The following is a 13,870-nucleotide window of genomic DNA, read 5'->3' as shown; positions in this document are numbered from 1 at the left end:
TCAAGTAAATTTAGCTCCTTTAAGACCAACAATCAAAGGAAATGGAATCCAGTCCTTGGTTATTAAACAGATATTTTTGCACCAGTCATTTACACCAGTGCAAAGGGCCATCAATGCAGAAGGGTAGTGTTTCACACCCTTTGGTACTGGTGTAAATGACGGGGAAGGTACAGGGCAATGGAGAATCAGGCCCTTTCTCTCTCATTAGCCACACGCGCTTTACATAAGAATAGAAAAGCAGCACGTGAGTGTGACATTCGCTTTTTAATAAAAAATAAAATGTATCCAGAGCAGGAAGATGTACATCTTTCTTTAAAAAAAATAAGGTTGAACATCATAAAACAAGCAATGAAGGGGCAGATCCCCAGCTGGTGTAATGTGGCCCTGCTCCACTGACGTTAATGGGCCCAGATCCCAAGCGGGTGTAAACTGGTCCAGCTCCGCTGAAGTTAATAGTGCCTGATCCCCAGCGGGTATAGATCCGCATTGAGCCCAAGGTGCTACGCTGATGGACGCCAGCGGAGGATCAGGCCCGAAAGCTGTGCTTGCCACTGCAGTCCGAACAACGTGGCACAGACCCCGGTGATCAGCGACGCAGAGAGATAGAATGGGCTTTGTCCTGACTGTAAAAGCTCAGGCCCTTGATCGAAGAATCTAGTCACTGTTACAGAGCAGTAGACGGCACAGGAATGAGAGCAGGAGGTTGCACACACAGGCTAGGTCTTCACTGCGGAAAGGCCTGCGTACCTCAGAATAAACTCCACATGCCGACGAGGCCCAGGTAGCTGTCAGTGTGGCTTGTCCAAGTGAACCCTGCCCCTCCTGGAGTTCACCTTGACTAGCCACATCAAGGTAAAAACTCCCTGGCCTTGTCTCCAGCAGGATTTCACAGTCACATAGCAATCTCCATGTAGATACACCCATTTTTATCCAGTGAACAGAATGAAAGAGGGAAAGGTTCCAGGGAAGAGTTTTGCTTGGATGTTTTTTTGTAAGGGCGTTGAGTCTGTCTCCGAGCTCAGACAATGCTCTTACATCAGATCAGGCGGCTATTGTACCATAAGCTGGGGATCTGCTCCGGTTATGAGCATCAGCGTAGTTGCACGGTTAGAAGCCCTGGTGCTAACAGGCATTGCCACTTGAAGCCATAATTTGCAACCATGCAACTGCCCCAGCGTCTGAAATCTCCAGAGCCTGGTTCTCATCTACATTGACAGAGCAGGGTAAAAGGACCTGGATGTAAATGAGAATCAGGCCCACAGTGCCTGAGAAACCAGTCTTGCACAGAGCAGGGTTAGTGGGTGTGAGTGTAACTGAGAAAGAAGCCTGGATTTTCGAAGGACACCCTGGTAGAACCCGCCCGCGCTGCTGGAAAATGTAACAAGTGAACCCATCCCGTGTTGCGTTGATTTCACTGAAGCATAATAGCAGTGTCAGAGCTATAGCAGACCAGCAATACATGGGGCTAATTTATCCATCACAAAATAATACTGATGCGGTTGAAGAAGGGTTTTAGAAACGAGCAAACTGATCCCATTGGATAGGGAGCAATCTGAAGCCTTTCCCAGGGAAATCCACTCGCCTGGCTGTGTTTAGCCCCGGGTGCAACCAAGTGGTTCGTGCAAAAACCGCACCACGTTTGCGCTCCTGGCTCCGAGGCTCCGAACCCAGGCACTGGGCATTGTCAGTGTGGCTATCGGCCAGCTGCTGGGCTCGGAGCTGGTTTCAGTAGCTGCATTCCTTCCGCAGCTGGCAGAGGTGGTGAAACAAAGGGTTCGATGGCTCATCACTGCTACCAGGAAAAGTTTAACTTAAATCTAAAAACATTAAATTAAAAAAACAACTTCACATTCAGTCACAACCTCTGCCTCCTCCCCATCCCCAAAGCCCCTTGGAAGTCCCCTCCCCTCCCCCCAAGCCGATTTTTCAGGCTGTTGGCTCCAAAACCCCAGGGACTCAGCCTGGTTCTCACTTACACTAAAAGGCCCCTTATACCCCTCCGGCAGTGCAGAGGAGACGTGGCTATAATTTATGCCTCCTTTACCGGACCAGAGTGGTGTAAAGAGGCCTTAGTGTAAATGAGAATCAGGACCTAAAGCCGTCTACCCACACACAGCAGGGAGTGACTGTTCAATGCCCTCTGATGGAAGGACACCCCCCAGAGCAGAGCGCAGTCTCCGTGATGTGGGCCATCGCCGGTCTCCCCGTTGCGGGGGCCAGTTAGCATTGGCTGTTGTGATCCAGACCTCTGGCCAAGCAGGAACTAGACTGGGAGCCCAGCTGCTTGTTGCACGCAGGCCGACGAGGATCAGCTATCTGATCATTGCCAGCCGGGGCTGGATTTGAACTGCTGACCCTGCGCTCAAAGGCAGAACATTAGACCCCATATTCAGAGCTGTAAGGAGCCGGATTGGGCCCCGGCAGAGCTACACCCAGCCATCGACTGGCACCAACTGCTTCCCACACAGGGGAGGACCGAGCTGGCCAGGGGCACGCTAGGTAACGTGCAGCTGCAGCATCGCTTATTGGCCTTCGTCCACAGCACTCGCAGAGGGGACGTGGCAACTCCCAGCTAGTCCAGGCCAGCGCAGGGATGTCACCAATTGCTGGGGGCACCAGCCCGGGAAGCAGCAGCTACGTAGACACAGCGACACTGGGCACATTCAGATCCCACCGCGGGGTTGCTCCCTGCTTGAACCCGCAGCGGGCACTAGCCAGGAAGGGCTCATGCTCTCTTCAGTGCTGCTCTGCCCTCCAGCTCCATTGAACCCAGTCATCCAGAGCCCCAGATGTGCTCCGTGTTTGTCTCTTGGTTGGTGCGGAAACCCAAAAGCGGAAGGGGTTTTTTTTGGTTTTTTTTTTAACGCCCCTCCCACGACTTGGCTGCTGGTGATGCCCAGACAGCGCAGCGAGGCAGGCGGGGCCCATCGCTCTTCAGTGGTGGAGCGACCCACACATGGGGCGGGCAGCAGCAGCTGGCAACGGACGAGGAGCAGGTGCAGTTTCTGGGCGCGCGCCGTGTGGGAGGTCTAACCAGCTGATACGACGTTTGTTATGAATTTGGGGGCTGGACGCAGACCGGTTTGTTACTGTAGGGTTGCTCCCAAGTGGTGAGCCACACACACACACACACTGGTTTGTTCTCGTAGGGCTGCTCGTTACCACGACACGGCTGATTTCGAGACGAAAGGCAGGTCGGGGCAGGCACGGCCAGCTTAAGCTTTCTCCAGAGCCGCCCCTTGGGAGCCCTGCCTGGCCCCCAGGCTGGTGCTTAACCTGTTGTTGTCCGCGTCTATGTCCTGGTACAGCCCCTCCATCTGGACACAGCAGTCCCTGGGGTCCTTGGCCCGCTCCTGGAAGGGCCCTTGGAGCTGTGGGCTCCGGCCTCCGTTCAGCGGCACCTTCTCCCGATTGGACACCTTGGTGGCTTCGGGGGTGTTGCAACCCTGCACCTTGCTCTTGGCCTTGAGCCTGCTGTGGTAGGAGAAGGCGGCCACGGCCATTGCTACGGCCAGCGTCACTAACAGCAACACCATCACTGACAGAAACTGCGCCCAGTAGGAGCGGTGCCCGCCCTGCGGGCCTGCCCCCCGCTCCAGCCCTTCCCCGGCCATGCTGTCCCCTCCGCTCTCACTCAGGACGTCGGGGTAGCCGTCACCCCCCGTGGGGTCCTGCACCGCATAGCGGGCCACAGGTTGGTGGTGCCCGTTCTCGCTGGCCCAGCACGTGTACTCGCCTGCTGCCTGGCGCTGCATGATGATCACCAGCGTCTTATCGTCCAACACCGTCAGCCCCGCCGGGGTCTTCGGCCCTGGGTAGCTCCAGGTGTAATCGGCCAGGGCAGAGAGCTGCGGGCACGGCAGCCGAATCACAGAGTTCAGGGCTGGGCTCAACGCTGGAAAGATACAAGGAGGGGAGAGGGAGCGGTGAATCTCTGGCTGCCCACCCGGACCAGCTGACGCTGCTGTCCAAAGAGCTGCACCAGCCCCTTGCCACGAGAGCCGGGGCGAGTCACGGCGTTTGCAGGGGAACAAAGTTCCTTTCGAACTGGACTGACAGTGACCGGTTTTGTGGCCAATCGAAAAGTTAAAAAACAAAAAGTGTTTCAGGTCAAATGAAAGGGTTCGATTTTTTAGCATTTTTAGGTGGCTAATTCACTCGGAAACAGAAGGAAATGCTGAAGTGAAAAACTGAAACGGTTCAATAGTTTTGGAAATTCGTCAGGGTTTGTTTTTGGCAAACAATTGGTGTGAAACTGACACGAATGCACAAAATGTTTCGGTGTCTCTGCATCAGCAGTTTTCATTACAAACAAAAAATGGTTCTTGTGGAAAAAAAGCTCCACTTCCAACCTGGGCATCCACCCTGGCACCTAGTGAGAAACCCGGATTTTCAAAGGTACTGGGCACCCCCCCATCCCCTCATTCTGCGCCTCAAGGGGGGCTGCCACAAGAGCAAAGCAGTTCGGAAAGTCAGGCCGGGAAGGGCTAGACTCTGAGTGCAGTATAAACTACATGGATGCAACCAGAGTGACTCTGGATTCACACTGGTGTCACTGAGAGCAGAATCCAGGCCAAAACTGGAGTAAACGGGCCCAATTCTCCACTGCCCTGCACCTCGGGCCGTCACCTACTGTTGTCTAGGGCGCCCTTGCGCTGGTTGCGGTAGAAACGGGGAGCGAAGAGACAATGCCTGCACTGAAGAGTATATCTAAGTACATTTGGGTGCCGGTTTGCAGCAATCCCGATATTACCAACTTTCGGTTAATAACGACATTTTGCCGGGAGCTGATCCCATCCCACTGGGGATCCAGATCCTGGCAACAGGCAGGCTGCTTAGCGACCGCTGGTTTCGGAAGAAAGGCCCTGGCCACAGGCAGGTTTGCAGGGCTGCAGGTGGAGTGCCGGGGAAGGCACGCTCCAGAGCTCACTGAATAGCAACTTTTGGCTGGGAACCGGGAGATTTGCTAGCCAGCGGCGGCTGCTGTGTCAGACCATGTGTTGGCTGCCGTGTTGGCTGATGCACCAGTGGGGACCTCCGGAGCTAAAAGCAAGAGCGGCTGAAGTGTGAGCTAAGGCTCCCAGCACCAAAACAGCCCCTAATCCTCAGTGGATTGGGCACAGAGGGGCAACTCTACAGTTTGTTATTGTAGGGCTGTCTAGGGGGGCTGGCACCCTGGCGTGGTGTTGCAGGGGTCCAGGGGGGCCTGGCATCTTGGCGTGGTGTTGTAGGGTGGTCCAGGGGGCCTGGCACCCTGGCATGGTTTTGTAGGGTGGTCCAGGGGGGCTGGCACCCTGGCATGGTGTTGTAGGGTTGCCCACAGGGGCTGTCACCCTGGCGTGGTGTTGTAGGGTGGTTCAGGGGGCCTGGCTCCCTGGCGTGGTGTTGTAGGGTGGTTCAGGGGGCCTGGCACCCTGGCATGGTTATGTAGGGTGGTTCAGGGGGCCTGGCACCCTGGTGTGGTGTTGTAGGGTTGCCCACAGGGGGGCTGGCACCCTGGAGTGGTGTAGGGTGGTCCAGGGGGCCTGGCACCCTGGCGTGGTGTTGTAGGGTTGCCCACAGGGGCTGGCACCCTGGCATGGTTTTGTAGGGTGGTCTAGGGGGCCTGGCACCCTGGCATGGTTATGTAGGGTGGTTCAGGGGGCCTGGCACCCTGGCGTGGTGTTGTAGGGTTGCCCACAGGAGGGCTGGCACCCTGGAGTGGTGTAGCGTGGTCCAGGGGGCCTGGCACCCTGGCGTGGTGTTGTAGGGTGGTCCAGGGGGCCTGGCACCCTGGCATGGTGTTGTAGTGTGGTCCAGGGGGGCTGGCACCCTGGCGTGTTATTTATTACTGGGCCGAGTGCTGCCTTGACTACATTATTTTTGATTGAAGAGTTTCTCCTGGGATTTGCTCCACGATGTTTGCAGAAAGCAGGGCCAAAGCCCACCGGAGACCTGACGCCTCAGAAGCACTGAGCTTGGCCCCGTTCGTTCCTCCCTGGCTCCAGCTCCTCCCTAGAGCAGGCAGCCCCCCCCCGGCTCACAGAGGGTCTCCCCAGCCCCCCTCGTAGCATTGCTGGTGTCAGAGTCCCACCCACCGTTAGACACATGCCCCAAGCACAGTAAACCCGGAAGATCGATACTCAACTTTTTACCAGGCTGCTGCCCAAGTCGTCCCGAGACCTGGGTGTGGCCCTGCCTTTCCCACCGATCTGCTGGCACGTAGCCTCCGGCCTACCCGTCTCGATGTCCTGCAGCCAGTCGCTCCTAGAGAGAGAGAAGTGACACACTGAGAACCCAAGGCAATGAATTCGCTCTCAAGCCGCTGCTTGACGTGGGGACGGCAGGTGAGCTGGTTGCTGGCCAATGCCAGGTGCCCCAGAGGGAATGAACAGAACAGGGAATCATCCAGTGATCCATTCCCAGCTTCTGGCAAACAGAGGCTAGGGACACCATCCCTGCCCATCCTGGCTAATAGCCATTGAGGGACATGTCCTCCATGAACTTACCTAGTTCTTTTTTGAACCCTGTTATAGTCTTGGCTTTCACAACATCCTCTGGCAAAGAGTTCCACAGACCGATTATGCGTTGTATGAAGAAATACTTCCTTTTGTTTGTTTTAAACCTGCTGCCTATTCATTTCATTTGATTACCCCTAGTTCTTGTGTTATGAGAAGGAATAAATAATACTTCTGTATTTACTTTCTCCACACCAGTCATGATTTCATAGACCTCTATCCTATCCCCTCTTAGTCGTCTCTTTTCCAAGCTGAAAAGTCCCAGTCTTATTAATCTCTCCCCATATGGAAGCTGTTCCGTGCCCTCATCATTTTTGTCGCCCTTTTCTGAACCTTTTCCAATTCCAATATATCTTTTCTGAGATGGGGCGACCACATCTGCATGCAGTATTCCAGATGTGGGCCTACCACAGATTTATATAGAGGCAACATAATATTTTCTGTTTTATTATCAATCAGAGCCATCACCCTCCAGATCTGGGTGCAGCTTGGTGAGATTGTAGAGTCTGCCCGGGACTGGAAGCACAGGGAGTTCTGCAAAAGTGAGGGGCATTGGCAGAGTTGTGTGGGTGGGGAGCTCAGGGCTGGGACAGCGGGAGGGGGTGGGAGCCTGTGGATTGGGATGGAAGCGCACGGGCTGTGGGAACCAGCAGCTCCTCTCCTTCTACCACGTGGCCCCAGCTTCACTGGCAAAGTTTGTTGGTTTGTTTGTTTCTAAAACCTCTCCTGGCTGACGGACAATCTCAGGTCTCGCCTGCCAGCGCCTCAGCCGGGGCAGGGAGACAAGGCAGCCTCGGAGGGCAGCTGGGAACCTCGCAGGCCAGGTGGACAGATGGGTGCTAGTGGGGCCAGAGGGAGCGTATTAAAAATAGCAACTTGGATGTATCCAGAGAGCCGCTGTGGAGGAGAGGACAAGAGCTGGGAAGGCACCGATTTCCTGGTGTGAGCTTATTGCAAAGCAATCAGGAAGAAGAAAGCTGAGGGCAGCTGAGCAGTGGGTCCATGGACTAGGAAGCACGTGGCTGTTGCAGGGATCCTGGCTGACACCCACAGGTGACTGGCCAGTGGCACATGCTCTGAGAGTGCCCGTCAGAGCTAGCAAAGTGCATTAGCAACACCGCAGGGCTGTATTCCTGGTGGGCGGTCCTTCGGGCCAGTGCTCAGGGAACACTAGGGGCTTTTCGCCCTCCCCTCTCCCCGCACTCCCCGAGGCCCAGAAATACCCGTCTGCCCTTCTAGAGCAGCTGTCCTGGGAGGATCTGAAAGCACTTGGCAAGCTCTGGGAGGCAGGGGAGTATTATTTTCCCCACTTTGCAGCAGGAAATAAAGCAAGTCACTTTCCTAAATTCACATGGTGGGATAAGGCAGAATGGAACCCAGGAGTCCTATTTCCCAGTCCCCTGCTCTAACCACCCCCGCCCTACCCCATCCTGGACTTGGGAACAGAGCCAGGAATCCTGACTCCCAGCCCCCTTCCTCTGACCACTAGAGCACACTCCCTTCCCAGAGCAGGGAGTCGAACCCAAGAGTCCTGACTGGCCAGGCTCTGCTCTAACCACTAGACATGCCTGCTTCCCTCTCAGAAGTTACACCTGAGCTGTTCCACACACTGAGCTACTCACGTGTTTTTGTTTGTGGCTCGGGTCTCCTGGCACAACTGGCTGCGCCTGTGCCAGGCACAGTAGGGGTCTCGGGCGAGGACACAGTCAGCACAGCTCCTGTACACGCTGCAGTTGGCCAGCGGCACCTGCAGGACCCCCTTGGAGTACCCCACATACAGGATCCCCTGCCGGGAGGGAGACACACAGAAAATGTCACACAGTTACGTCTACGTCACCTACTTAGCCCCCTGGGCAGCGTCTCCCCTTCCTGTCTGCTGCACCAGGCAGCTCTGCAAGTCTCCTACCTTCCCAGGTGAGAACAGAAGGTTCTGCACAGGTTCCGGATCCTTAAACAGCTGGATTTCCTCAATGATATGAGCACCGCTGGCCAGAGCCACTGCTTTGTGCAGGAATCCTTGATCTGTGGGAGGAAATATAGGGACACAAGTGTATTTACCATGGGGCTGAGACAATGCATCCTCTCTTTGAGGAGCTGATCTCTTCTCTAAGTTGACTGTGTGTAACAAAGGTTTTTAAGTTCTTAGTTTCAGTGGAAGTGGAGTATCTGGATCTAAATGGCTAGTCTATTCAATTCTCTCTCTCTCTCACACACAATTTGCTTAATTAAAAGAGAACGACCCTTCGTTTATATGGGACCTTTTGCCCCAATATGCCTCCAAAGCACTTTGTTAGCTGGCTGGCACCAACCTTGTAAGGCTTATAGAAACCACGTTGTCCACCACTAAAATGCAGCCACCTCTGGGGTGAAGAGCGGTAAATGTGTTTAACAATGCATGGGACAGGAAGTGAAGAAGAGACATATCTAACTGAAAGTGCAATGGGCAGGGTGCAATTAACAGACCTGAGATTGGCCAGCAGAATGGGGAGAAACACCTCCCTGCTCTGCTAACACACAAATTCCAAAATAACAAATACACAAATTGGCAAACAAAAAATTGTCAAAATGTTTACGTTTTCTTTGAATTTTCAATTTCATTTTTTTCAAAAGGTAAAAAAGCCTCAAAAACTAATTTTTTAATTTTTTTTTTACTTTTTCGTTTCATTCCAAACCCCAAAAAGTTTCATTTCATTTCATTTCCACCTGAATCACCTGAATCAACCACCGGAAAACGAATGACCCGTCTGACTCCGGCGATAAGTGCCTGCCCCCATCCCACTGACGCCAATGGGAGCTTTCCCATTGGGTAAACACTCAGCTGGGTGCAGAATCCAGCCCCACGCACTGACGAGGTGCTGTCCCCTGCTCATGGGAGCCGTACCTGTTCCCAGGAACATCACCTCATAGGAGGTGCCCGAGACACTGCGGGTCTGATCGACTGCGATCCGCGTATATTTCACGTTCTGCTTCACCAGCACCGGCTGCTTGTTCCTGGGCACAACCTTCCCATCCATCAGGAAGTGGTTTTTCATGAAGGTCAGGACTTTGTCTGCCGATGGGCGCACTGAGCACTGCAGTGGGAGGACAAAGGCAGGGGATCAGAAGGGCTATCAGAAGTGGGAACTGGGCTAGTGACAGGCTTAGGGGGTTGGGTTTTTTTTGTTCTAGGCACCCTTGCAAAGGGGGAAAGCACAGTTGATTATGCCAGCTTCCCGTAAAAAGCAAGGCAGATGGACTATTATCCAGGGAAACTGAGGCACGGAGCAATTAAGTGCCTTGCCCGAAGTCAGCGGCCCCGGTAGAAATTGAACCCAGGTGTCCTGAGTTCCAGCCGCCCGGCTTAACCCCAAACCTGTCCTGCAAAGTCATCCTTCGGCACACATCCTCATGCCGTGAAGTTAGATGCGTAAAGCAGGTGATACTCACACTGCCAGGGCGGGGCTCAGGGACCGCATCGCTGTATGTCATCCACCGGGAGCTCTCCTTGTTCAGCTCCTTGTATTTGCCATTGAAGACTCTTTCAATGTCCTCCAGGTTGAAAGCGCACACCGCCGTGCTGCCTGCATCTCCCATCTGCCTGCCAAGGGACGAGTGATCCTGTTGGTGGTACACGCCAGCGCTAGGGGGACACCCTGAGGTGGGCAGGTCAGATGTGGGATCCAGCCACACCCTGCCTGTGACGTGTGGGTCAGTGGGCATGGGAAGTCCACCCCTTTGGGGCCCTCTAGAAGGGCTGTTCCTTGGCCATATAAACCTTCTGAAATAATAATGCCAGGTGCTTCCACAGCAACCTCCATCCAGGGCCTCCAAACACTTGCAAAGCATCAACCCTCACCACCCCACAGTGACAGGCACTTGCCTATGAATAGAATCCAGGAGTCCTGACTCGCAGCCCCCTCTGGCCACTGGCCCATGCTCCTTCCTAGAGCTGAGCAAAGAACCCAGGCATGCCAACTCCCAGTCCCAAGTGCTCAATTAGATCACATTCACGCCTAGATGTGGGACTAGAATCCAAGAGTCCTGACCCCAAGCCACCTGCTCTAACCACTAGACACCAGTCTCATCTCTTAGGTCTGAAATTTACTAAGCAACTTCTTCAGCAATACCATGTGGCAAGCAGTTCCACAGGTTAATTACATCTGCTGCAATAACGAAATATTCAGGATGAACCATAACGCAGAAGGGGTCCTACTTTCTGGGTTCAGCATACCCATTTGAATGGGCCTGATGGACAGACCCCACCCCCCAAAATGTCCTTCTTGCGATAGGGGACTTGTGGCTGTGCGGGCCTGGGAATACATGGGTCCTTGGGGGATTTCTGAGCCCTTTGGGCAGGAGAGGAAAGTTTCCTGCCTTACCATTGTGAAGTGAAGACTCCATAGAAGACGGCGCCCCCTCCTGGCTGGGGTAGGACAAAGGCGTGATGGATCACGTTGAAAGGGAAGTGTCCCGGCTGGAAGCACATCAGCTGGGCTTTCAGGAACGTGGTCCATTTCTTCTGCAGCACCTTCTCTCCTCCGACGTCATTCTGCAGGAGAGAGGAATGCCCGGTCACCCGGACCGGAGCAGGGCCTCTCCTTAAAGGGATGGCTGAGAGGACGGCTTGTCCTGGGGGTCAGCACGCAGCCATGCTGCCATTGTGCTGGTACAACTCCGGGTGTGTGTGCTGCCCCGGAAAGGGGAAGAGTTATTCTGAATGAAGGGAAGGTCTGAGAGGAAGGATGGCCCTGTGGGTAGACCCAAACTCAATCCCCTGCTCAAAATAAGAAGGGGGAGTTCTAGTGGTACAACTGTGGTGAGTAAACCAACCACCAGGCTCTGATCAGCTGATGTTCCAGACAATGATGTAATAAGCCCTCGTGCACAGTCAGTGAGATATGAGGAACTAAAAAGGTGGACACAAGCAGGAAACCACCCAGACAGTGGTAACGGGCTGTTAGGAGGCTTGTGGGCCAGCTTAAGATACAGGATTAATAGATTCCAAGGCCAGAAGAAACCATTGTGATCGTCTGGCCTGACCTCCTGTATAGAACAGGTCAGAGAGCTGCCCCAAAATCATTCCTCGAGCAGCTCCTTTTGAAAAAAATCCAATTTAAAAATGGAGAATCCACCATGACCCTGGGTCTTTTGTTCCAATGCTTAATTACATTCACTGTTAAAAATTGATGCCTTATTGCCTGTCTGAAATTGTTCGGCTTCAACTTCCAGCCATTGGCTCGTGTTAGACCTGTTCCTGCTAGACTGAAGAGCCCATCATCAAATATTTGTCCGCCACACAGATGCGTATAGACGGTGCTCACGCTGCCCCATAACCCACATGGAGCGATGGGGTCCGAATGCAGGGCGTGGCTGCAGGAACAGTTGCAGCGTGACCCTGAAAGGCAGCGGAGGCGGGCCAGCCAGCTGGTTCTTGGGCCCCAGGGAAATGGGGCAGCATCTGTCTATATCTGTAAATAAACAGGTGACACCAACCACCTTTCATCCAAATGGAACCGTCCCAGATTTGGCTAGAGCCCAGCTCTGGGAGGGGGTAACTGAATTTTATTCTTCATCAATATCAGTGTCTACTATGGTCCCATCAGCTACATCTATGCAAGGCCCCCGGCACAGCTCTGAAGGCAATCAAGCTGCCTAGATGCCACGGAAGGCAGAACGGAGGCCCTGTGTTACTGGTGGGTCAGTTGTCATCACCGGGGCAGGCCACAAGCAGGAGAGACCACAATGCGAGAGTACGAGACATAGGCGCACACGCGCTCCAAGAGCCAACTCGGGCCTGCTTCATACCTTGCACACACGAGCCACTCGGGAGACCATGAGCTTCTCAAAGAAATCAAACTCCTCGGCCGTCTCCTCAAAGAAGAAATAGACCTTCTCGTCTCCAGGGATGTTGGCGGAGGCCACGAAGCCCGCGTCGACTGTGGGGAGAAGGAGACCAGGCGGGTTAGATGCCGAATCCCTGCGCACTGCTTCCCAAGGGCAGATGGGGGGGGCATGTAAATATTCATGGGAGACGGTGGACTTGTTGCCTAGGAAACACATCCCTGAGGGCCAGTGGGCACCAGCCATTCGCCTGTTGGCTAATAGGTGACGGCGACCCGAGCAAAGAGTCCCTGGGCCTGATTCTCACTGATGTGAGGCCCTGTTAAGCAGCTAAAGGGCCTTAACGAGAGGGGGACTGGTCCCCTGAGAATCCTTCCTGAGCAGGGTCCTCCCTGGCCATCGTGGAGCTGCACCTGCCCCAGCTGAGGGGGCAGATTGTGGGCATGAGTAGAGTGCACTGTGCTGTGGTTATTCTCTGCTTTCCAGGGATGGCAGGGGGGCCACAGGGAGCCCAGTGTAAATTAGAGCAGCCCCGAGGCTGCTCTAACTGGCCCCGGAGCCAGCCTGAGCACAGCCTCAGCTCAAAGGGTGTTGCAGCCTCTCATCCCATCCCCACCAGGTAACAGAGTCAGGTCCTGTGTCTGGAAGACCATAAATGGGCAGCTGTCGATTTCAGATGCTACCTCAGCCCCTGCCCTTCCTCACAGCAGGAGCAGGCCCTCCTACCCATCCTCACCATTCAGCCACCTGAGGAAGGCATCGGTCTTCAGCAAGGTCCTGCTGCTCAGGGCGCGGGAGATTATGGGCTCGTTGCCTTGGAAGTTGTTCATGGTCCCCGTGTAGAGCTCCCCACCTGCAGGAGGAGAGAGGCGGTGAGGGAAGCCCAGGCCGGCAGCAGTGCCGGTGCCTCTGGGCTTGGTTATTTAGTCAGAGAGAGGTAAAGTGCTTTGAGACCTGGGACTCGTTATCCTGATGGATCAGAGTGGGTTACCCGGGCATTGAGGGATAAACCTACATCTCTAAGACAGCATCAAAGGAAGACAGCAGGACCTTAAAGGCCTCTTTCAAGCCAGCCCCAGGCCTTTGAATCCTGGACTTGCTGCACCGAAGACATGGGACTTGACGGGTGCAGCTCAAGACCGAATCCTCTGCTTTGAGGCACTATAATGGTAGGGCTGCGGGTTCCACCTCCCTCCCCATCACGCAGTCACTGCGCAGCCCATGGTTTCCAACGGGCTCCATACTCACCCACCAGGATGGCCGTATACTTGTGGCTGGGGTCGAAGGGGCACTGTCCCTTCCCATCCTGGAGGAGGGGCTGCCCTTGGCTGACAGAAACCAGGCTGAAATTCTCCAGATTCTGCAAGGAATTAGAAATCAATCCATCAGTCGCAGGACAAGAACAAAGCAAACGGTGGTCGCTTGAGTTCAGTCTAGAGACAGATCCCCTCCAGGCAACAGGACGGGGGAATCCAACTTTCATAATAAAGATAACTCTCTATGTTATATTATAATCGATGCGTTTTACCAAGGAGGTCACCCACAGGCCAATG

General features: G+C 54.3%; 1 protein-coding gene across 7 annotated transcripts in view; it reads right to left on the bottom strand.

Moving 5' to 3' along the window:
* SEMA4A (semaphorin 4A) overlaps positions 1 to 13,870 on the bottom strand; it is a 48,310-nt gene that overhangs the window by 11,371 nt on the left and 23,069 nt on the right. For 4 of the 7 annotated variants that reach the window (XM_073323590.1, XM_073323589.1, XM_073323591.1 and 1 more), the window contains 10 exons: positions 13,566 to 13,677; positions 13,054 to 13,170; positions 12,282 to 12,412; positions 10,856 to 11,025; positions 9,924 to 10,074; positions 9,379 to 9,568; positions 8,404 to 8,519; positions 8,120 to 8,283; positions 6,128 to 6,246; positions 246 to 3,895 (listed from right to left, as the gene is read on the bottom strand). In XM_073323590.1, the coding sequence (XP_073179691.1) occupies positions 3,216 to 3,895; positions 6,128 to 6,246; positions 8,120 to 8,283; positions 8,404 to 8,519; positions 9,379 to 9,568; positions 9,924 to 10,074; positions 10,856 to 11,025; positions 12,282 to 12,412; positions 13,054 to 13,170; positions 13,566 to 13,677 (1,950 nt within the window). In that variant the 3' untranslated portion in view covers positions 246 to 3,215. Of the gene's footprint in view, positions 1 to 245; positions 3,896 to 6,127; positions 6,247 to 8,119; positions 8,284 to 8,403; positions 8,520 to 9,378; positions 9,569 to 9,923; positions 10,075 to 10,855; positions 11,026 to 12,281; positions 12,413 to 13,053; positions 13,171 to 13,565; positions 13,678 to 13,870 lie in introns of those variants that run through there. The other 3 variants (XM_073323593.1, XM_073323592.1, XM_073323595.1) reach the window with 2 other exon arrangements.

The sequence above is a fragment of the Lepidochelys kempii genome, chromosome 24 (assembly GCF_965140265.1).
Source record: "Lepidochelys kempii isolate rLepKem1 chromosome 24, rLepKem1.hap2, whole genome shotgun sequence".
Lineage (NCBI taxonomy): Eukaryota > Metazoa > Chordata > Testudines > Cheloniidae > Lepidochelys > Lepidochelys kempii.
Note: the sequence above shows the minus strand (reverse complement) of the source record. Positions and strands in the feature narration are given on the sequence as shown.